The sequence below is a fragment of the Myotis daubentonii genome, chromosome 16 (assembly GCF_963259705.1).
Source record: "Myotis daubentonii chromosome 16, mMyoDau2.1, whole genome shotgun sequence".
Taxonomy (NCBI): Eukaryota; Metazoa; Chordata; class Mammalia; order Chiroptera; family Vespertilionidae; genus Myotis; species Myotis daubentonii.
This window is the reverse complement of record NC_081855.1, coordinates 49250672-49273100: the sequence shown is the minus strand read 5'-3', so window position 1 is coordinate 49273100 and position 22429 is coordinate 49250672. Positions and strand designations below refer to the sequence as shown.

At 44.4% G+C, this 22429-nt stretch overlaps 1 protein-coding gene across 2 annotated transcripts; it reads right to left on the bottom strand.

Moving 5' to 3' along the window:
• Positions 1 to 2749: 2749 nt before the first annotated feature.
• On the bottom strand, positions 2750 to 22422 carry CASC3 (CASC3 exon junction complex subunit). Of its 2 annotated transcripts, XM_059670922.1 has the most exons (14): positions 22109 to 22422; positions 21684 to 21711; positions 21340 to 21377; positions 11975 to 12133; positions 11750 to 11889; positions 11062 to 11238; positions 10226 to 10914; positions 7865 to 7929; positions 7237 to 7351; positions 6898 to 6996; positions 6465 to 6679; positions 5525 to 5647; positions 5281 to 5344; positions 2750 to 4321 (listed from the first exon to the last, which is right to left on the bottom strand). In XM_059670922.1, exons 1-13 carry the CDS (start codon positions 22337 to 22339, stop codon positions 5321 to 5323), a joined length of 2103 nt encoding a protein of 700 aa, XP_059526905.1. In that variant the 5' UTR covers positions 22340 to 22422; the 3' UTR covers positions 2750 to 4321; positions 5281 to 5320. The 2 variants fall into 2 exon arrangements, with proteins under 2 accessions (XP_059526905.1, XP_059526906.1); XM_059670923.1 differs by lacking the exons at positions 21340 to 21377; positions 21684 to 21711; positions 22109 to 22422 and having other exon boundaries at positions 11062 to 11278; positions 11975 to 12114.
• Positions 22423 to 22429: the final 7 nt, after the last annotated feature.

Here is a 22429-nt window from a genome sequence, read left to right as displayed (position 1 = left end):
AACCATGGAGTGGGGAAAGTGGTGCCAAATTTGCGCTCCAAATAATCCTTATTCCTGATGCCTATGCCAGGGGCATTCTGTTCCTGAGGAAGTGGGTAGAGAGACAGGCTCAGGGTAAGCACATCGAGATTAAGGTAACAAGGTTGGGGAGTGGCACCAGGTTCCAGATGGGCTGAGGCGCCTTGGACAATGCCGCACCCACATACTGTGTACCAACCAGGCAGGGACAGGAATGCTAAAGGCTGGGAGTGGTGGTAGAATCGAACAGGGTGTGCACTACTGGCATATCGGGGTGTGCGCAGATCTGGTCCTATGTATGCTAGAGCATGTGTTCACAGAAATGAGCTCGCATACCCATATGTTTGTGGATTTAGAAAGGAAACAGTAAATAGGAGAGAGCACAGTTTTGGCTGAGAAGCTGAAATAGAGACCCAAGGATCAGCTTCTTGGGCTCCCTGTACTAGACACCCTAATATCCCTGGGGTTAAGAGGGGCAACTGGCTGGAGTGGCTTGGAGCTCTCCAGGCATTTTATGAACCAAATAAGAAAAGGGGAGGGTTCCACTCCAGCACATGCCACAGTTACCAGATTAAGCTGGTTGCCTTGGTAACCTCCTCTCTGGGCAGGATTTGGGATTGTCGGTTAGGAAGGGGGAAGAACTGGCGAGTGTGGAGAATGTGGGGGCTGAAAATAAAAGGGGCAGAGAGGATTCTAGAAACTGGAAGCTTTGGGAGTAGGACCCCAGGATCCCCCCAACTCCTCAAGGATATTAGGCAGAGAATAAGTTCAAGACCTTAAATCAGGGAGGAAAGCCAGTATTGAGTCATGGTTTTCCTTGAACGGCAGTGGTACTTACCCCAACTGCACACTGGAATCCAGGGGAACTTTTCAGAAATACTGAGAGCCCTAGCTGGTTTGGCTCAGTGGATAGAGTGTTGGCCTGCCTACTGAAGGGTCCTGGGTTCGATTCTGGTCAGGGGCATAAGCCCAGGTTGCGGGATCGATCCCCACTAAGGGGTCTGCAGGCAGCAGCCGATCAATGATTCTCATTGTTTCTCTCTCTCCCTCTCTGAAATCACTAAAAATATATTTAAAAAAAATACTGAGAGGGTGCCAAGGTTTGTGGTATTTTTAAAAATATGTATTTTTTATTGATTTCAGAGAGGGAGAGGAAGAGAGAAACATCAATGATGAGAATCATTGATTGGCTGCTTCCTGCACACTACACACTGGGGATTGAGCCCACAACCCAGACATGTGTCCTGACCGGGAATCAAACTGTGACCTCCTGGTTCATTGGCTGATGCTCAACCACTGAGCAACACTGCTGGACTGTGGTATTTTTTAAAAGATCCCCAAGTAATTCAAATAGCCAGGATTGAAAATCACTGCCCCAGCGGGATGCCCCAACCCAAGTGGGCTGCAGATACTGAGACTCTGGGATTCTTTATCTTTCGCCCTTAGGGTAGCAGACGTGTGTGCTGACCTCAAGAGGGAGGAGGGCTGGAGGGCACCTATACTCTATCGTGGAAGAAAATGAGGGAAAGAGGGTGGTATAATTAACAGCTGTGAGGAGATGCAGGCAGGAAGCCCATGGACTTCCAGAAGGGGATGGGCAAGGCTACCTAAGGCCCATTCTGTCTGCCCTTACACTCTTCTTTTCTGCCCACTGAGAGGCAGGCTGGGAGGACAGAGAACCTGGGGGCTTTGCTGAGCTTGAGTTTCTTCTTGCTGAGCTGGTTACCAGGGCAACAGAGAGCAATGGGATCTGAGGAAGAGGCAGGGGTGAGGGGGAAGTATCTTAAACCGCTCATTCCTCCTTCCAGCAACCACCCCCAAGGCTGACTGGCACTATTTACATGACCCCAGATCAGGCCCAGAAATACCCATCACTCTATGGGGGAAGAAGGGAAGGAAACTGACATGATTTGAAGAGGAATGGGGATGGAGGTGAGGAAAGTCATAGTCCTCTGGCTGTAACACCACCCAAGGGTGGAGGGGGAGTTCCAACTGTCATTTTAAGTTGTGCCATGATGTCCATGCCCCCAGTACACAAAGATTTGTGCGACTCAAGAACAGATACTGCCAGCTCCGTATGAAATTCAATTGCTCCCCCACACTGTGGATAGCTTCTGTAGTAAACTTCCACCCGACCCTGGATCTGGAGGAAACAGTCAACTCAAAGCTAGGAACTGCCCTGTGCTCATCACAGGCCAAGTGGCAAAGGCAATTGGCAGCATAAGCCACAGCTAGAGGTCTTTCAACTGCCCCTCCACGCTGCCTGTACTAAGATTGATAGGAACCTCTCTCTTAGACTGTGGTCTTTGATACTTCAGTGCCAGTGTGAGTCTTTACTTTTCAGGAAGAAAGCTAGCTGAACCTCACCCTCTTCTAGGACTTAGTACAGCTATACTGACATTTGGCACATTATCTCGGGAAACTTACTTGCTAAACACAAAGGCAAGCCTAAGGGATATGATGTTCACATAGGTACGCAGCATCTTACTAATTTTTGTCCCTGACACTTCCAAACTAAGGGACTGCAGGATATCCTGGAGTCCATGTGGCAATGTGGTTTGGAAAAATAAGTGATGGGGAGTACAGACACACTTGTGGCTTCACAGGGGAGCCTCACCTCTGTGGGCTTCCATTTCACAAGTGTGAGCCGGCTCAAGTTGTGACTGACTCTGGGGAATTAAGAAGTCATCTTCCCTCCCCCTCAAATCAAAATGAATGCAAAAAAGCCAAGTTTACAGTCTAAATTTTATTATCGTCAAGTCACAATACTGATCACAAATGTGTACCCTTTAAAACAGTAACAACAACAAGAAATTCTTGCAACGAAACACAGTGGACCAACATAGACAACTGTCACAGTGTCTTCAGGTCTGGGAATCTGGGCATGCTGCCCACAGGCTTGAGGAGACATCTTCAGGTTTAAGGCAAAGGGAAGAGCCTACCACAGGCACAACCACCAGCTGCCCCTGGAAGAATCTCTTAGATATTTCCTCCTTTAGGGTTACAGCTTGAGTGCCTCTCCTCCCTCCCACATACTATGGACTCAAGAGCGGTCAGGCCAGCTGCTTAAGAGAAGGAATACAAACTGACATTACTTGGGGAGAGACACAGCTGCCACCTTCTCCCTCAAGTTCTGTAGGACAGAGACAGTGGCCAAGGTACCCTTGGCAGACACAAGTGCTGCAATAATAGGAATCTCTTTCGCAGAGGCAGCAGGAAAGTGGTTCAGTGCTGTGGATGGGGAGGAAAGGAGCCCCTGCCGCAAAAGTGACTGGCTTCCTTAGGCCTTAAGCCCAGGTGCTGTACCTTCTTCTGCTTGCAAGGACAGGAGTAGAACTAGAGGAAAATAAGGTAGTAACACCTAAAACACTTGCAGCAGACAATATATGAAAAAGAGCAAGTATAAAGGACAGGATAGATTGCTTGCTGGATAATATTTGCCTCTAGAGAGATGCATTGGTCCACAGCAACTGGAAAAGGAGTGTGTTAGGATTGGTGGAAATAAGAAAAGTAGGGTCCTCTAATTCCACTTACCTCAAAGACTGAGTGAGCCCTGAGGACTGTGTGAATACATAGCCCTAAGGTGCAAAGGCTCTCACTCTACCCTCCCTTCTCACAAAAACACCTGATTTGCCATCCCTCCCCACTGTACAGACTCTATCCTCAGTAGAGGCCTGAAGACTACCAGAGACTAATGACGGAGACTCAGGCTCCTAAAAACTGAAGTCAAGAAGAAGGGCTCCTACCTCAAACTTTGAGCTTAGAGAAGTTAAGAGAATCCAAATATATAACGAAGTCCAACCAAAAGTGAAAGGCCAGCTCTCTGTAGATCTGGTGGGAAAAGACCAGCTGGCAATTCTCAATTATCTGCATTGTAGGGAAGAACCAAAAGGGAACCAGAGGAGCCAGCAAACCAGAAAAATGAACTTTTTTCATTTAAAGGTGGGGGGGTGGGGGGGTGGGGGGGAGAGACACACACACAAAACAAACAGGAAGGAGCTTCCCTGGGAGCAGCAGAAGACATTTGAATTTCCCAGGACAAGTGAAGAAGAGCCAAAAACCTGGGTTTTCTAGATGTAGGCTGATCTCTGCTCCTCTGAGCACAGCTAACTCCAGCAGAGAGTGGAGACAGTAGGAAGTCCACTTGTTTCTCCCTGTCTCTAATAGAGCCTGTCCTCAGAGGGAGCCAGGGGTCCTCATTCAGCTGCTTGCTGGTAGGAGCCACCCTTTATCTTTGAAGCCCTCCTGGTAGTAGACAGCCAGCTGAATTTCTCTTCTTTCCTGGGTTCTCACCTTTGCGGTTCTGACAGGGGTGGGGAAAAGGGAAGAACCACCAAGGTGTTAGTGGACCTTCTCGGTATTTATAAGTTGCTCTCAAAAAGCCACATTCTAAATAATGTGTTTTAAAGTAATACCCCCGCCCCCCGCCAAAAACAAAACCCCTATAGTCTTTTTCCTCCATGACCTTTAGAATTGGCTCTAACTGTAACATCTCAAATTTGTTTTTTAACATATAATTTTTTAATTTTTAATTAGGACTTTCATTCAATATTGTTTAGTATTAGTTTCAGGTGTTCAGCATAGTGGTTAAACAATCATGTATTTGACATAGTGTTCCCCCTGATATTTCCAGTACCCACCTGGCACACCACACATAGTTATTACAGTATTAGTGACTATATTCCCTATGCTATACTTTACATTCTCCATGACTATTTTATAACTGTACTTAATCCCTTCACCTTTTTCACCCAGTTCCCCAAGTACCCCTCCCCTCTGGTAACCATCAGTCTGTTCTCTGTTATCTATGAGTCCGTTTCAACTTGGTTTGCTCTTTCATTTTGTTCTTTAGATTCCATGTAAAAGTGAAATCATATGGTATTTGTCTTTTTCTTTCCGACTTATTTCACTTGGCATAATACCCTGTAGGTCCACCCACACTGTCGCAAATGGTAAGACTTTATTCTTTTTTTATGGTGGAGATAACACCTCAAATTTAGATTTCCTTAATAAAAAATGCCCTCCTGCATTTTTTCCTTGCAGCTTCCCAAATGAAATCCTGCCAAGTTAATAATGTTTTCTATTTCAACCCTGTTCAATGCAATCTTAAAACAAAGACTAGTGAATTTTGGGAATTAAGCCTCCTCCCATGATAACCCATGTTTACAACTTAAAGAATTAATTAGGCGATTGTTAAACAAGTAAGCATGAGCATTAGTTTTAAGAATGTTTTATGAGAGTCACAGTAAGTTGTGCACTTACTTTTATATTATGTTAGATTTAAAATATTCAGAAATTCATATTAACTGGAACCCCTGCTTACAACCTGAAATAATAAAGTTAGAATCTGTTATCAGGTCATTAAAAAAAGACAAGAAAAGAAAAAAGAAAAAAAAGACAACTGTTTCAATAAAAACACACCCAGAACAGAAGGGAAATCTTCTGAAGAAAAGGAAAGCCCACTGAAGTAGGATGTGCCCTAAAGCATGGGAAGAAGCTCTCATACCTCAGGTGGTGGGGGCTTGATGGTGACTGGTTGGGGAGTCCTCCGGGGTGGTGAGGGCTTTGGCTGCACCTGCTGCTGGGCGGGGTTATAGTAAGTCACTCCTCCATATACCTGTGATGGGGCCTGGACACCCCACAAGCCAGAAGAGAAAGTTAGGATTTAATCCAAACTATGATGAATAGAAAACATTAAACATTATTCAGACTCAAAAATAAAAATATTACGGAATTTATAATTTTTTAAATCTCTAAGCTGCACCCCTTAAAAATAAAATGAATATTCATTTCTGTCTTACTATGTCTAATTATGCTCCAATTCCTATTTCTTCAAAGTACTGCCTAGCTTTCTCTAATTCCTACCATCAGTTGACAAATGGAAGAGCCTGAGCTCAGTGATGACACTAGATACCAGATGGTTTCAACTTATGGGGAGTTAAGCAGTACAGGGAGAGATAGGGCTGGTAAACAGAATAGTTTCTTTATGCTGTTGAATAAATGGCCACCTAAGACATACTAAAACACGTAAATGAAACACCATTAAAGAAATGGAAGAGCCCTAGCTGGTTTGGCTAAGTGAATAGAGGGTCCCAGGTTTGATTCTGGTCAAGAGCACATGCCCAGGTTGTGGGCTTGATCCCCAGTAGGGGGCATACAGGAAGGAGTCAGCCAATCAATGATTCTCTTTCATCACTGATGTTTCTCTCTCTCCCTCTCCCTTCTTCTCTGAAGTCAATAAAAATTTTAAAAATAAAAAAAGAAATGGAAGAGAATAAACAGATGATGGGCATTACATAAGCTGCATTTCCAGGTGCTGACCACTAAGAGGCATCCGGGCACCACATGTAAATTAGTGGCACTGAAATATTCTCTCAAATTTCTTGAGCATTCTCCCCATACCACATTCCTGTCTGATTTAAAAATCTGTTCATTAGCCATCTCACCTGTGTATTAGGATATAGATGAGGAGGTGGTGGGGGAGGCAGTGCTCCTGGAGCATAAGGGTAGCTGGGATTACCAAAGTTCATGACTCCTGGAGCAGAAAAGTAAGTAGGAGCGAGCAACTGCTGAGGTGGTGGCTGTCCTGGAGACATGGACACTGGTGTAGGATAGAGGCCCGGATTGGGCAGAGGTGCTGGTGTCTGATGGGGATGTAAACCTGAACAAGGAGAGGGAAACAAATTAAAATAGAAAATGACCAATTCCAGCATAGACAGGCTCGGGATGGAAGTCCTTAGGATGGACCCATGAGCTCTGTTGCCCAAGCAGCCAGAGTGGCCAGCCTCAGAGGCAAGCAGGAGGATGGAGTTTGTAAAGCCCCCAATACACAATCTCATGTACAGGAAGCACACAAGGACAGGTGCAATGCTTGCTTACCTGGGTGGGGAAGGTGCATTTCTGGCTGCACAATCATGCCCTGAGGAGGCAGTGGCGCAGGGCTGTCTCCATGGGTATAGATTGGTCCCTGGAACTGCACTGTAAAATATCACATTGGGATTCTCATAAACTCTCATTCTTCATATCACATGGACAAGTCTGCCCATCTCCCAAACCCTTTAAGAGATGTTCTCAAGTTTTCCATGTGAAGAAAGCACCAACCAGATAATGACAACCACTGTGAGAGGTCAGAAAGAAAAGCAGAAGGCAGGAGGCTGGTCTATTTAGTTTGCTTCACCAAGCCAAAAAAGATACCCCAACATTAAGAAAAAAGCTCACGTGGATCATAGTAATGTCCCTCCATGATACTGATATGCACGGGAGGGGCAGGGGGCTCTGGCACAGGTCTCTGCCGCTGAGATGAATAGCGTTTGGCTCGCCCACCCTGGACACCCTGAAATAAAGAAACAGGCCTGAGCAGAAGACTTCAAGAAGGCTGACTCTCATTCAAGTCCCACCTTCTTTTATGTGGGACTTTGTATACGGCACGTATTTAAAAATGAATTGAAAAATCAGTGAAAAACATCAAGATTTGAACCTAAACCCTCTACATTTCTGGAGACCCAAATTAAACAAAACACAGGTGCCCAGATGGCAGAGCTCAGTGGTTGAGCACTGACCTATGAACCAGGTCTCGGTTCAATTCCCAGTCAGGGCTCATGCCTGGGTTGTGGGCTCAATCCCCAGTGTGGGGTATGCAGGAGATAGTTAATCAAGGATTCTCTCTCAACACTGATATTTCTATCTCTCTCTTCTTCTCCCTCTCTGAAATCAATAAAAATTTATTTTAAAAAATAATAAAATAAAATAAAACAAAACATAGGTAATTGATGGGAAAAATGATTTCAAAAGCTATTATACGCATTTCCCTTTCCCTCCTCCATCTACCCCCTTTCCCTTTCTGTACCATTTCTTCCATCCGGTTAAACTGAGGTGGAGGTCCTGCTCCCATGTGTATGTGGTTGTGCATACCTGTAACACACCAAAAAAGTCACCGCTGCAGAGCAGACAGATGTGCGACTCACAGATACCATCAAGAAAATAAAGTAAATGGCTTTCTGCTTATAATGTAACGGAATCCCTTTTAAACTATCTCTGCTTCCTGTCAATGCCAGCATTTGGATATTTGCCCCCATTGTCCATCACCTTAATACCACGATAAAGCCTTTGGAAATTTAAAAAAATTTACTTCAGTGAGAAAATACGAGTTCAAAATTTCCCCACCAAATAATTCCCTGCACAGAATCACTGGGAGGTTACAATTAGCACATTACATTATCAAACACAGTAAAAAATATCAGCCCAAGAGTTTCTGAGCAACAACTAGAAAGTGAGGAATGTTTTGTAAACCTACCCTAGCCACCGAGGTCTGGCCTGGAAGCTTGGGAAGAGATTCCCTTCTGGCTGAAAATGACTCAGGCCAACAACAACAAAAAAGATTACATTTTTAGAGATTGTTTTCCAATGATAATAAGATATCAATGGAAGGGTATGCTCCTTGATCCAAAGATCAACTCCAGACCCAGTTGAGATGACAGTGGTTTTGCTGTTCAAAAACCATGCACACCAGAGAAGGATGCTGAAACTCCCAGACTACATGAGGATTTCCAACCTGTAAGTTCAAATTAGATTTCAGAAACGAGGGAAAAGATTCTTTGATCTGGTTGGAGGAAGACAAAGGATGGGCAAAATGGGTGATAGATAGGTCCTAGTCTCTAGACCAGGGGTGGGCAAACTTTTTGACTCGAGGGCCACAATGGGTTAATAAACTGGACCGGAGGGCCAGAACAAAAGCATGGATGGAGTGTTTGTGTGAACTAATATAAATTCAAAGTAAACATCATTACATAAAAGGGTACGGTCTTTTTGTTTTTTAGTTTTATTCATTTCAAACGGGCCGAATCCGGCCCGTGGGCCGTAGTTTGCCCATGGCTGGTCTAGTCTCTAGAACTATGCTGTTCAACACGATATCCACTAGCCCCAGGGTCGGCAAACTGCGGCTCATGAGCCACATGTGGCTCTTTGGCCCCTTGAGTGTGGCTCTTCCTAAGCCTTAGGAGTACCCTAATTAAGTTAATAACAACGTACCTACCTGTATAGTTTAAGTTTAAAAAATTTGGCTCTCAAAAGAAATTTCAATCGTTGTACTGTTGATATTTGGCTCTGTTGACAAATGAGTTTGCCGACCACTGCACTAGCCACATGAGGCTATTTAAATTTCAATGTTTAAAGTTAAAACGTCAGTTACCCAGACACTCTGGCCACATTACAAGTATTCAAAAGCACCATCATGCCTGGCTGGCATGGCTCAGTGATTGAGAGTCAGCCCATGAACCAGGAGGTCACGGTTTGATTCCTGGTCAGGGCACATGCCCAGGTTGCAGGGTCGATCCCCAGTGTGAGGCGTGCAGAAGGCAGCCAATCAATGATTCTCTCTCATCATGGATGTTTCTATCTCTCTCTCCCTCTCCCTTCCTCTCTGAAATAACTAATAAATAAATAAATTTAAAAAATAAAAAAAATGCACCATCATTACAGAAAGTTCTTTTAGGTAGCCTGCCTCTAGATTAAGGAAATTAGAGAGACTTTTTTTCAAAGAGATTAGAAGATTCCCATCTAAATTCAAATGAATACGTTTCTGCCTTCAAACTTTAACCTTAGCTCAGCTCAAATAATAAAAACACTGTCTTCTTCTTCCACTATTCTACAGTGTGCTAAAGGATTCTGCACCTAGGAACTCACTTTTTTCCGCAATCCTCACCCAGGATGTTTAGAGGGGGAATGAGGGAAGAAGGGGGGGGGGGGAGGGAGGAGGAGGAAGAGAGAGGGGAAGAGAGGGAGAGGAGGAGAGGGGGAGAGAGGCATCAATGTGAGAGAAACATCAATTGATTGCCTCCCATATGCACCCTAACAGGGGATGGAACGTGCAACCTAGGTACCTACCCTGACCGGGAATCGAACCCACCATCTTTAGGTATATGGGACAACACTCCAACCTACTGAGCCTCGCCAGCCAGGGCCAGGAACTCATTATTGGTTAACAGCAGGCAAGGTAGGAGGATAGTCTTAGATAACAGATAAAACTGCTATGAGGTCCTTGGATGAATATATCTAGGAATCCATCTGTTTTTTTGCGGTTAATGAAAACACGGATATTCATCAGACACCACATCCCTGAGATTAAGTCCCATGTCCTAAACCCAGTGTTGCAAAGGTAGGGTGTGGGGGGGGGGGGGGGGAATCTAGTTACTAACTCTAAGGTACCTACCCCGAAGTTCGCGTGGTTGCAGAAATGGAGGTTGCCCTGGGTTCCAATTCTGTTCTGTTATATTCAGTTGTGCCACGTCTTGCTCAAGTCCACTTGTAGGAGAATCCACTGGAGCCTCCCAGTTCCCAGTCTTATCAGGGGAAGGAGTAGTTTCTGGAACTTGAGGTGTGGGGGTCAGCCCTTCAGGTAGAGGAGGCATCTCCTCTGAAATCTTGACTGCATCTCCAGCTTTGATCCTGGTTCTTCTTACACGGGAATAGGATTTCTTCTCAATAGGTCTGTCAGGGGGCGGTGGTGCAGTGTCAGGAGCAGGAGCAGGAGCTGGTATCTCTGAGGCCACCTCTTCCTTCTCAGGACTGCCAAGCACTTGAGCATCTGCTTCTGGAGACAGATCCCGCACAGGAGTCTGCTCCAGGCGCCGTGACCGGTAACTACTCTCATGCTTAACAGTCTCACCAGACCGGCCACCATGCTGTCCACCAGTCTCCGTAGGCCTAAATCCAGCACGACCTTCCTTGAAGCTCCCAGATCGAGAGTAGTTTCTGGGAGCAGACATGCGACCTGTACCTGCAGCTTTCCTATTGATAAATGTCCTTGGTGGTAGGGTCCCCCCAGGACCCTGGTGGCGATGAGACTTGTTTGGCCGCTCACCAATCCAATTTGGATCTCTTTGTGGAGGACTCCCAAACCTGAATAAATGGAATAAAAAAGTCTTAAACTGAAGGTGAGGAAGATGTCCCATATTCCTCACCCATTCAATTATTTGCTGGAATGGTATTTTAAAAGGCAGAGTTCTTTCTACAATATCAATAGTCTAGGCTCCAAAATTTCCTCACCTGGGTTTCCGGATTCTTCGGGGTTTGATGTCATCAGGATTGTGAGCTGAACGGATGTCATATCCATAAAGAGCAATGAGCTCCTGTCGTGACTTTGGGGCCTGCTCATCTTCCCGGAACTTGTCATGCTCCCAGCGACCCTCATCCTTCCACAGCTTTCGCTGACGCCCCTTGGGTCTGGATAAAACCAGGAAAAAGTGTCTTAGGTTGGCAGAATCTGTCAAGTAAAGATGTTCATGAAACAAACAGGGCTGGGCATGGAATCAGAAGAAACTTCATGTAGTCTTTCCATCTTTCCAGATGTAAAACAGGCCTCCCAAAAGCAAGAGCAAATCAGTACCTCAGGGCCTGCTGGGCTCAAATGCAACAGGAACAGAAATAAAGATTTCACTTCAAACTACTCAGCACCTTGGGAACACCTCTCTACTATAAGGCCGTCTATGCAAGTACTTAATATCCCAGAGGCCTGGAGCCTCAGATGAAGGGAGGCAAGTGGAAGGGCAGGTGTGGGTCCTAGCTGCTGCACCAAGAGTTACCAAATATTCTAAGCGTCACTTTCCTCATTTGTACAAGAGGTAATACTTACTTTAAAAATGTTATGAATGTAGGTAAAGTACTCCAGCAAAGTGCCTAGCAGACAATAAACACTAAATCCATACTAAAAACAGTAGCAGCAAGTGGCTGTTACCTGACTTCCTCCTCCTGAGTTTGCCCTCGAAGATCATGCTCAAAGAAGAGCCCTTTCCGGGGTATGTATGCAGGGTTCTTCCGATCTTCATCGTCATCCAAGTGCTTGGGAACTTTGTTCTCCACAGGCTCTGTGCTCTCCTGGAGGACAAAGGGCTCCTTACTCCCTCTGAAGTTGAAAGCCCCTCTTCCAGCCCCAAAATGGAGGCCTTCGGTGGGTACTGACCTGTCCATCCCCACTTTGCCTCTCCCCCGTCACAGTGCCTTTGGAGTCAGGCTTTTCCTCTCCCTTCTCTTCTTTTGCTGAAGAATTAGCAGCATCATTGGCTTCTGATTTCAACTCCACTTTGGAGTTTTCCTCTTCACTGTACTCCCCTTCTTCACCCTGAAAAAAGTTTCCCTGTCAGCTGTGGAGAAAGATCTCAAAGGTGCTTAAAAAAAAAAAATTGCTTTTTTAAAAATCCTCATCGAAGGATATGTTTTTCATTGATTCCAGAAAGGGAGGGGGGCCGGGGGGCGACAACATTGATGTGAAAAACATCAATCCGTTGCCTACTTACACGCTCCAACTGACCAGTGATCAAACCCCGCAGCCTAGGTATGTGTCCTAACTGGAATCGAACCCACCACCTTTTTTGGTGTATGGGACAACACTCCAACCAGGGCTGAAAGGTGCACCCAGCCAGGGCTGAAAGGTGCATTTTAAAGTTTTCCATTCTTTAGGAAAACATTTTCTAACAAACTTAAAAATTAAAAGCAGCCCTAACCGGTTTGGCTCAGTGGATAGAGCGTCGGCCTGGGGACTCAAGGGTCACAGGTTCAATTCCGGTCAAGGGCATGTACCTTGGTTGCGGGCACATCCCCAGTAGGGAGTGTGCAGGAGGCAGCTGATGGATGTTTCTCTCTCATCGATGTTTCTAACTCTCTATCCCTCTCCCTTCCTCTCTGAAATCAATAAAAATATATTTTAAAGAACTAAAACAAAACAAAAAAATCAATATTTTTACCGAAGTTTCTAAAGAATAAGGGCACTGTAAAAATAAAATCACAAAATATATTCACATATTCATATATAAATTCATATTAGTTTCCCAGAAAGATATGCATCAACTTGTAACAGTAGCAGCCTCTGGGAAGGAACCCAGGGAATATAGATAGGAGGCAGGAAAGTGCCTAGCATACAGAGGGAGCTTAATCTGTATTGATAATTTCCTTCTCCATGAATTGTCTCTTAAACATGCAGTGCCTAATAACTATACTGTTAACTCAAGTTGTGAATTCTCTCAGCTCAAAATGGCTTAGAACAGAGATTCCCAACTTTTTAGATTATGTGAACCCCCTTTCAAGATCTAAATTTTTCATAGATCTTATGAGACAGCAGCTCAGTGCAGTATCCACTAAGACATACAATGACAAACAACTATTATACATTCAATAATACTTTAAATTTAGCTGAGCTAATGGATTTGCAAACTCTCTATAATAACTCCATGATTTCCCAAGGCACTATTATTCTTAAGTTGAAAATAGTGGCTTTGCCCTGGCCGGTGTTGCTCAGTTGGTTGGGTGTCATCCTGCAGACCAAAAGGTTGTTGGGTTAACATGTCAGGGTACTAATACACTGCGCTGCCACCTGGTAAAAATATGTGTATAACTACTCTTATTCTCCTACAGGGTCTGACCCGTGACTTGAACCAGACCCTTTTGTAACTAGACCCAGGCTGGCCTCAGGAATCTGATCAGAGACTCACTGTGAGATTCCTGATGAGGCAAGATGCTCTAAGTTCTTGCCCTTTCTTCAAAGAACTGAATCGGCCTGATTGGTCCAGACAAGCCAATTAATTCCTCTTCCCCATTCTTCTGTTTAGCATCTGGGCATTTTGGCCTCTAAATGTCTAGGATTAGATTCTCAGAAAGGTGATACTAGTATGAAACCCACAGAACTGAGGAAGACTGCTTAATCCTACCCACACTAAGCCTTTACCCATAGCTTTTTAAAAACCAAATACCCTTGATTCTTTCCATTTCCCCTCAATCATAAGAAGTTTTCCCTCCTCTTGAGATGGGAATAGGTGTGGTAATCATTCAGTTCTTTCCCTGATCCTATGTTCTGTGCAGGTTCTGAAGCAGAAATTGCAAGACTCTTGCTTGGTGTTTTATGGACCTTAATTAATCATACTCACACTCTCACACACACACACAGACTGAATTCAAACATCTTAAAATAGTATCATGATTAATAAGGGAACTTTGTTTTATGCTCCACCTCCTCTGGTTTGTGGTAGAATGTCAAACGAGGCAACATTTTTATTCCAAATGAGAAACTAATTTTGTTTCCAGGGTAGGGCAGAAAGATACAATGGCATAGTGCTGAGGAGACTCCAAATAAGTCAAAGTCTGATCTAACTGAAGCCAAAGTGCTACTCTAGGGTCATGCTATTTTGACTCAGAGCTAACCTCAAAACTCTTTTCCAGGGACAAACTCCCCTACTGCTGATTCCACTTTATTGAGCATTCTTCCCAACTCTAAGGCCTAACTCCCCTCTAAATCAATTGCTTCCCTAGCAGAACTCTCACTGCAGTGGTTTTAGCTCATTCTCCACTCCACATATTTCAGAGTAAGGGGTGGAGTTCTTCCTTGTTCTCAGTGTCTCTTCCAGATCCAACTCCTCCAGCCTATTTTAAACTCCTGCTCCTCTGGGGGGCGCCTATCACCTGCCTATACCTCTATGCCTCTGCCTAGGCCTGCCCTGTCATTAACTTTAATACTTTAGCAATGAGTTCAGTCTTCACCTCCACTTCAGGCACCCATTTCCATGGCCACACTCCAGACCAGTCTTACCTGTGTGGGCGAAACAAGGGTTCAATGGGAAGTACCCTCGCCCTAGCTGGTTTGGCTCAGTGGATAGAGCGCTGGCCTACGTACTGAAGGTTCCCAGGTTTCATTCCAGTCAGAGCACATACAAGATTTAATCAATGAATGCATAAATAAGTGAAACAACAAACCAATGTTTCTCTCTCTCTCTCTCAAATAATAAATAAAAATTAAAGAAACAAACATGGGCTTAATCTTCATGACTTTGGGTTTGGCATGGATTCAGCAAAGGCTTTTTAGGTATGACACCAACAACACAAGCAACAAAAGAAAAACATGCTGAACGTCAAAACCCTGGTCTGTGTGTTCAGTGGTTAGAGCATTGGCCTGCAAAATGAAGGGTCACGGGTTTGATTCCAGATCAAGGGCATGTACCTGGGTTAAAGGTTCAATCCCCAGCCCAGCCAGGGTGTGTGCGGGGGTCAACCAATCAATGTGTTTCTCTCACATCGATGTTTCTCTCTTTCTCTCTCCCTCCCTCCCTCCCTTCCACTCTCTCCAAAACCAATAAAAGCAAATTTTAAAAAAAGGACAAAGTATCTGAAGAGCCCTTTCACCAAGAAAGTATGCAAACTGGCTGATATCCACAAGAAAAAATGCTCAACATCATTAGTCATCAGGAAAATGCAAACTGAAATGAGATACCATTTCACACCTACTAAGATGGCTGGAATAAAAAAATCAAGACAATAACAAGTGCTGTCTAGTATGTGGAGAAATTGGAATTCCCATACATTGCTTTTGGGAATGTAAACAGCTGCTTTGGAAAACAGTTTGGCTGTTCCTAAAACAATTAAACAGAGTTACCAAATGACTCAGCAATTCCAATCATAGGTACATTCCCAAGAGAAATGAAAACATATTTCTGAACAAAAACTTGTATGCTAATGTTTATAGCAGCATTACTCATAATAAGAAAAAATTAGAAACAACCCAAATATCTATCAATGGATGAATGGGTAAACAAAATGTGACATATTCATACAACAAAGTATTATTCAACCAGAAAACACAATGAAGTTACTAATACATGCTACAGTTTCAAAACAAGCTAAGTGTAAGAAGCCAGTCACACCAGTCTACATGTTATATGATTCCATTCATATGAAAGACCACAATAGGGAAATCTCTAGACACAGAAAGTAGACTTGCAGTTGCTTAGGGGTAGGAGGGATGCAGATGGAGGAACTAGGGGCAGAGGTGATAACTCAATAACAGGGTTTTTTTCTGAGGTGATAAAAATGTTCTGAAACTGTAGTAATGGCCACATATATATGTGAATACATTAAAAAACATAGAATTAGTGTGGCTCAGTGGTTGAGTATCAACCCCTGAAGCAAGAGGTCACAGTTTGATTCCCAGTCAGGGTACATGCCCAGGTTATAGGCTTGATCCCCAGTAGGGGGTGTACAGGAGGCAGCCGATTAATGATTCTCTCTCATTATTGATGTTTCTATCTCTCTCTCCCTCTCCCTTCCTCTCTCTGAAATAAAAACATACTGAGAGAAAAAAAAATAAGTAACAAGGATTCCCATTCATGTATTTAAAGAAAACACACCATAGGATTGTACATTTTAAATGGATAAATTACATGGCATGTCAATAAAGGTCTGTGTGGTTTTTTTAAACCCTATTATTTCTATTCTTACCTGGTTTTCCCCTTACCCTCTCACCTACAACTTGAGATATCCACTCCCTTGACCTTCTCACTTTCACCCTATCATTCAGTCCTTTCCTCTCTCTAGATTCGATGGCCCATTCACTTTAATCACTACTAATAACACTCTCAATTCCCTTGCCATTCCCATGTGCTCAGGATTGGACCAACTCATATGTCTCCTTTCTCTAGGCCAGCGATTCTCAACCTGTGGGTCGCGACCCCTTTGGGGGTCGAATGACCCTTTCACAGGGGTCGCCTAAGGCCATCGGAAAACACATATATAATTACATATTGTTTTTGTGATTAATCACTATGCTTTAATTATGTTCAATTTGTAACAATGAAATTGAGGGTCACCACAACATGAGGAACTGTATTAAAGGGTAGCGACATTAGGAAGGTTGAGAACCACTGCTCTAGGCCTACAGACAGACTACTGACCATCACTGAAAGGAGCTAAAAAAGCACATCACGCATCAATGTCACCTTCAATCTCAGCTACCAAAACCTCTTTTACTTTCACAAGTCTCTCTTTTTTAAAAATTTAACATATTTTTATTGATTTCAGAGAGGAAGGGAGAGGGAGAGATAGATAAATAAAAACATCAATGATGAGAAAAAATCATTGATCGGCTGCTTCCTGCACACCCCACACTGGGGATCGAGCCCACAACCCAGGCATGGGCCCTGACCGGGAATCAAACTGTGACCTCCTGGTTCATAAGTTGATGCTCAACCACTGAGCCACGTCAGCTGGGCTGGTCTCACAACTCTTACCTCTACTCTCCACCAACCTCTTTCTTCATGTCTTTCCTTCTATTTCTCAGAGAAAACAAAACAAAGAAGGGAACACCAGCTTCTTCCCACACACCTTCCTTCCCACCTCTCCATAATTACAATTACAAATGTTTCCCTCGTCACGTCCCTATTTCCTCATGTACTCAATCAAGAACCACCAGTACATTTATTACCTACTCCCTCCTTTCTTCCCTTTTGCTCATTCTTTCCATCTTTAACCATACTTGAGCCTCCAACTTTAAAAAATAACCAACAAACCCTCTCTTAACATCACAGGCTTCTTTCCAGCTACCACCTCTCTCCAGCCTCTCCTTCAGAGTCAGGTTTCTTTAAAAAAATTTCTTGAAGGATTCTGAAAAAATGGCAGTAGCATAGTTTTTGATCTCTTCAAATCTCCACATGAAATGAGAACTTCTAGACAGCAAAATCAAAACCCTTCTAATAACACCAAAAAAATAACAACTAGGTTACAGGGTATCCTAAAATAAATGCACATAACAAAGTACACACACACAAAAAGAACAAAGCACTGACAGTCACAAGACCTGCATCAAACTGGTTGTCAGTGCAGAGAAAGCAGAGAGAAGTAAGTGGATCTGAGAACAGGGGAACCCTGAAACAATCAACAAGTATTCAATGGAAAGCAAAACTGAGAACAATTGAAACTAGGAGGAATTGTACTGTCTCCGGTAGCATATAAGCATAAAGATTCTATGATAAGGAGGTCTAAGTGGGGCTAGAGCAGTCCAACCCCTCTGAAATCTTGAAATTGACCTGGCTACCAAGGTTCCTTGCTCAGATAGGGTCCCACACTGAAGAGAAATGGTTGAGAGGAGAATCATATTGAGCAGAAAAGGGATAAAAGAAATGAAGGAAAGAGAAGCTCCAAAACAAGTTAGCAGAAATAAAACAAGTTAGCAGGAATAAAAGCAGAAAATCTCAAAAAGCAAGCCACTGTATATTTTTTAACACTACAGGAAACAACAACAAAAAGGGAGCTCTGTGAAGTTAGAAAAAGCTATTTTGAGCCACTTCAAAGAAACCAGAAAAACTAATTTTTCATAAAAATCAACAGGAAAATATAATGGTTAAATCTCATATATAATTATTATGAGAAACAAAGAACAGCATTCCTACAGACAATAAAAGCATGCCAGAAAGACATGCACATTTATCAAAATTATAATTTCTCGAGAGAAAAAAAAATTATAATTTCTATTTCAAAATGAGCCCTCAGTGATTAGGGCAGTGGTTCTCAACCTTCCTAATGCTGCGACCCTTTAATACAGTTCCTCATGTTGTGGTGACCCCCAACTATAAAATTATTTTTGCTGCTACTTCATAACTGTAATTTTGCTACTGTAAACAACATGTAATTATATGTGTTTTCCGATGGTCTTAGGCGACCCCTGTGAAATGGTCGTTCGACCCTCAAAGGGGTCTCGACCCACAGGTTGAGAACCGCTGGTTACAGTGTCAGCCCGCAGACTGAAGGATCCCAGATTCTATTCTGGTCAAGGCCCCGTACCTTGGTCACAGGCTCAATCCCCAGCCCTAGTCGGGGGTGTGTGCAGGGGTCAACCAATCAATGTGTGTCTCTCCATAAATCTAGGAGCTTTTTTCATAGCAGCATAATTTTTAAGTTGATAATTTTGTATGGCCTGAAAATGATGTTATAAATATCAAAATGGGGGATTTAACCAAGATGGCGGCATAGGTTAACGCTGGAGTTTGCTGCCTTGAACAACTACTTCAAAAGTGAAACTAAAAGACGGAACGGACATCACCCAGAACCACAGGAACGCTGGCTGAGTGGAAGTCCTACAACTAGGAGGAAAGAGAAACACATACGGACACTCAGAGGAGGCGCAGTGCTGAAGTCAAATTCTGAGGTGCGGAGTGCGCGGAGCGGGCTGGCGGCGGAGGGCGCGGTTGGCGTTTTCAATCGGGAGGGAGTCGCAGACTCGGAGCTCCAGATACCGGCGAGTCTTTAGGGACCCAGACTCAAACGGGAGAAGCGGGACTGTCTGGCTTCCGTCAGAGCGAGTGCAGCTTTCTCTCCGAGCTTTGCAGCGGGTGCTGGGACTCAGAGAGGCAGAGCCCCTGGGGACAGGACTGAGAGCCGCCATAACTGCTCTCCCCAGCACACCCTGTTGATCCCCGGGGACCCGCCCCGCCCAAAGGCATTTGCCGGATAGCCTCAGGCAAAGGCTAGATTAGCACCGCCCTAGAGATCCAGCACAGAAGCTCTCCCACTGCAGACACAGCGGACTCTCATAGCCAGTTAGCCTGGAGGTCAAACCCTCCCTGGTATTAGCTACAACAATCAAGGCTTAACTACAAGACTGCGCACAAAGACCACTAGGGGGTGCACCAAGAAAGCATAACAAAATGCGGAGACAAAGAAACAGGACAAAATTGTCAATGGAAGATATAGAGTTCAGAACCACACTTTTAAGGTCTCTCAAGAACTGTTTAGAAGCCGCTGATAAACTTAATGAGATCTACAAGAAAACTAATGAGGCCCTCGATGTTATGATGGGGAACCAACTAGAAATTAAGCATACACCGACTGAAATAAAGAATACTAGCCGAACCGGTTTGGCTCAGTGACTAGAGCGTCGGCCTGCGGACTGGGGGGTCCCGGGTTCGATTCCGGTCGGGGGCGTGTGCCTTGGTTGCGGGCACATCCCCGGTGGGGGTGTGCAGGAGGCAGCTGATCGGTCTCTCTCATCGATGTTTCTGGCTCTCTGTCCCTCTCCCTTCCTCTCTGTAAAAAATCAATAAAATATATATTTAAAAAAAAAAAAAAAAAAAAAAAGAATACTATACAGACTCCCAACAGCAGACCAGAGGAGCGCAAGAATCAAGTCAATGATTTGAAATGCAAGGAAGCAAAACACACCCAACCGGAAAAGCAAAATGAAAAAAGAATCCAAAAATGCGAGGATAGTGTAAGGAGCCTCTGGGACAGCTTCAAGCGTACCAACATCAGAATTATAGGGGTGCCAGAAGATGAGAGAGAGACCAAGATATTGAAAACCTATTTGAAGAAATGACAGAAAACTTTCCCCACCTGGTGAAAGAAATGGACTTACAGGTCCAAGAAGCGCGGAGAACCCCAAACAAAAGGAATCCAAAGAGGACCACACCAAGACACATCATCATTAAAATGCCAAGAGCAAAAGACAAAGAGAGAATCTTAAAAGCAGCAAGAAAAAGAAACTCAGTTACCTTCAAGGGAATACCCATACGACTGTCAGCTGATTTCTCAATAGAAACTTTGCAGGCCAGAAGGGAGTGGCAAGAAATATTCAAAGTGATGAATACCAAGAACCTACAACCAAGATTACTTTATCCAGCAAAGCTATCATTCAGAACTGAAGGTCAGATAAAGAGCTTCACAGATAAGGAAAAGCTAAAGGAGTTCATCACCACCAAACCAGGATTATATGAAATGCTGAAAGGTATCCTTTAAGAGGAAGAAGAAGAAAAAGGTAAAGATACAAATTATGAACAACAAATATGCATCTATCAACAAGTGAATCTAAGAATCAAGTGAATAAATAATCTGATGAACAGAATGAACTGGTGATTATAATAGAATCAGGGACATAGAAAGGGAATGGATTGACTATTCTTGGGGGGGAAAGGGGTGTGGGAGATGCGGGAAGAGACTGGACAAAAATCGTGCACTTATGGATGAGGACAGTGGGCGGGGAGTGAGGGCGGAGGGTGGGGCGGGAACTGGGAGGAGGGGAGTTATGGGGGGAAAAAGAGGAACAAATGTAATAATCTGAACAATAAAGATTTAATAAAAATAAATAAATAAATAAGTAAATAAATATCAAAATGACCCTTGTCAGAAAAAAGGTTCCCACTCCTGCTCTAAATGAACAAGACCTTTTGGGCCCTGGGCAGGCAATTCAGTTGGTTAGAGCATCACCCCAATACACCAAGGTTACAGGTTTGATCCCCAGTGAGGGCACATACAAGAATCAATGAATGAATGAATGGATGAATGAATAATAGAAACAGCAAATCAGTGTTTCTCTCAATCATCAATAAATAAATAAAATTAAAAATGTTAAAAAGACCTTTTGCATCAGTTTTTCCAAAGCGTAAGTGAAGAATGCAAAAGAAGAGTTAACAAGTAGGTCATGACACTTTTGAACCACAGGCATATATATATGTATATACATGTTTTTTAAATACATTTAAATATATACACCAAAGGAAAAAAACCTATCACACTCACTTCTGAGTCTTCTGCACTTTCATAATCCGAGAGAACAGCTGAAAAGAAAACCGAAATATGTCAAGAAAAAAAAATAACAGAATTATAATTACATTTCCTGACTGCTAAATATAATTTAAATCTGATATCAACCTATGAGGTAGGTAAAATTATAGTTCCCATTTACAGATGGCAAACAGGCTCAGAGAGTGGCCATACTGCTAAAACGTTATGCTCTTTAGTATTATGCTGCAAAGAGCCACTCTGTACCACTCTCCCCCAAATCCCTAACATCCGAGATGCCAACTGCTGGGAATAGGTGACCTGAGTTTTGGGGCAAAAAATACCACCATGATGCTACTCACCATCGCCCTCGATGCCATCTTCACTCTCCTGCAAGAAAGAAGTCATGGGTTAGGTCTGTGATTTCCAGAGGGCGGAGAGCTGAAGACTCAACACAAACTGGTTAAAAAGGGAGGTGAGGACTGGCACATCTTTAACAAGGAGCATCTGAGGGAGGTCCGGTCTCTTCGCCTCCAGCCCCGTCTCTGAACACACAGTGGCTGTCCATCCGCAGCGGCTCTGCACTCCTCCCAGAAACCCCCACCCGCTCCTCTTCCCTGGGGGCTCCGGGTGCAAACCGCCCTGCGACGGCCGTCCTCCACTCCAACGCAAGGTGCCTCAGCATCGACCACCGACTCTCAGCCTCCCATCGCCACCTACACCCGCCCCCGGCCCGCAAGCCACCGGCTCCGACCCGCCCCGCCCCGCCCCGCCCGCGCGCACTCACACACTCAGACTCCTCGGCGCTCTTGGCCCCCCCGCTCTCCACCCGCCGCAGATGAAGGGCCCCAGCTCGGCCTCCGCGTTGGGAAGGCAGAGAACCGCTGCCGCCGCCTCCAGTACTACCGCTGCAGCCCCCGCCGCCCCGAGCCGGGGAACCGCCGCTGTCGGAGCCGGAAGCACCGGACTCTTCGTCCTCTGTGTCCTGCGAAGCGCGCTGCCGCCGCCGGTCAGCCATCTTACGGAGAACGGCCGCCGCCAGCCAGTTCCTTACGTACGCCCGTCGCAGGGGCCGCCGGGAGGCTAGAAAGTCAGTCCCAGCATGCTT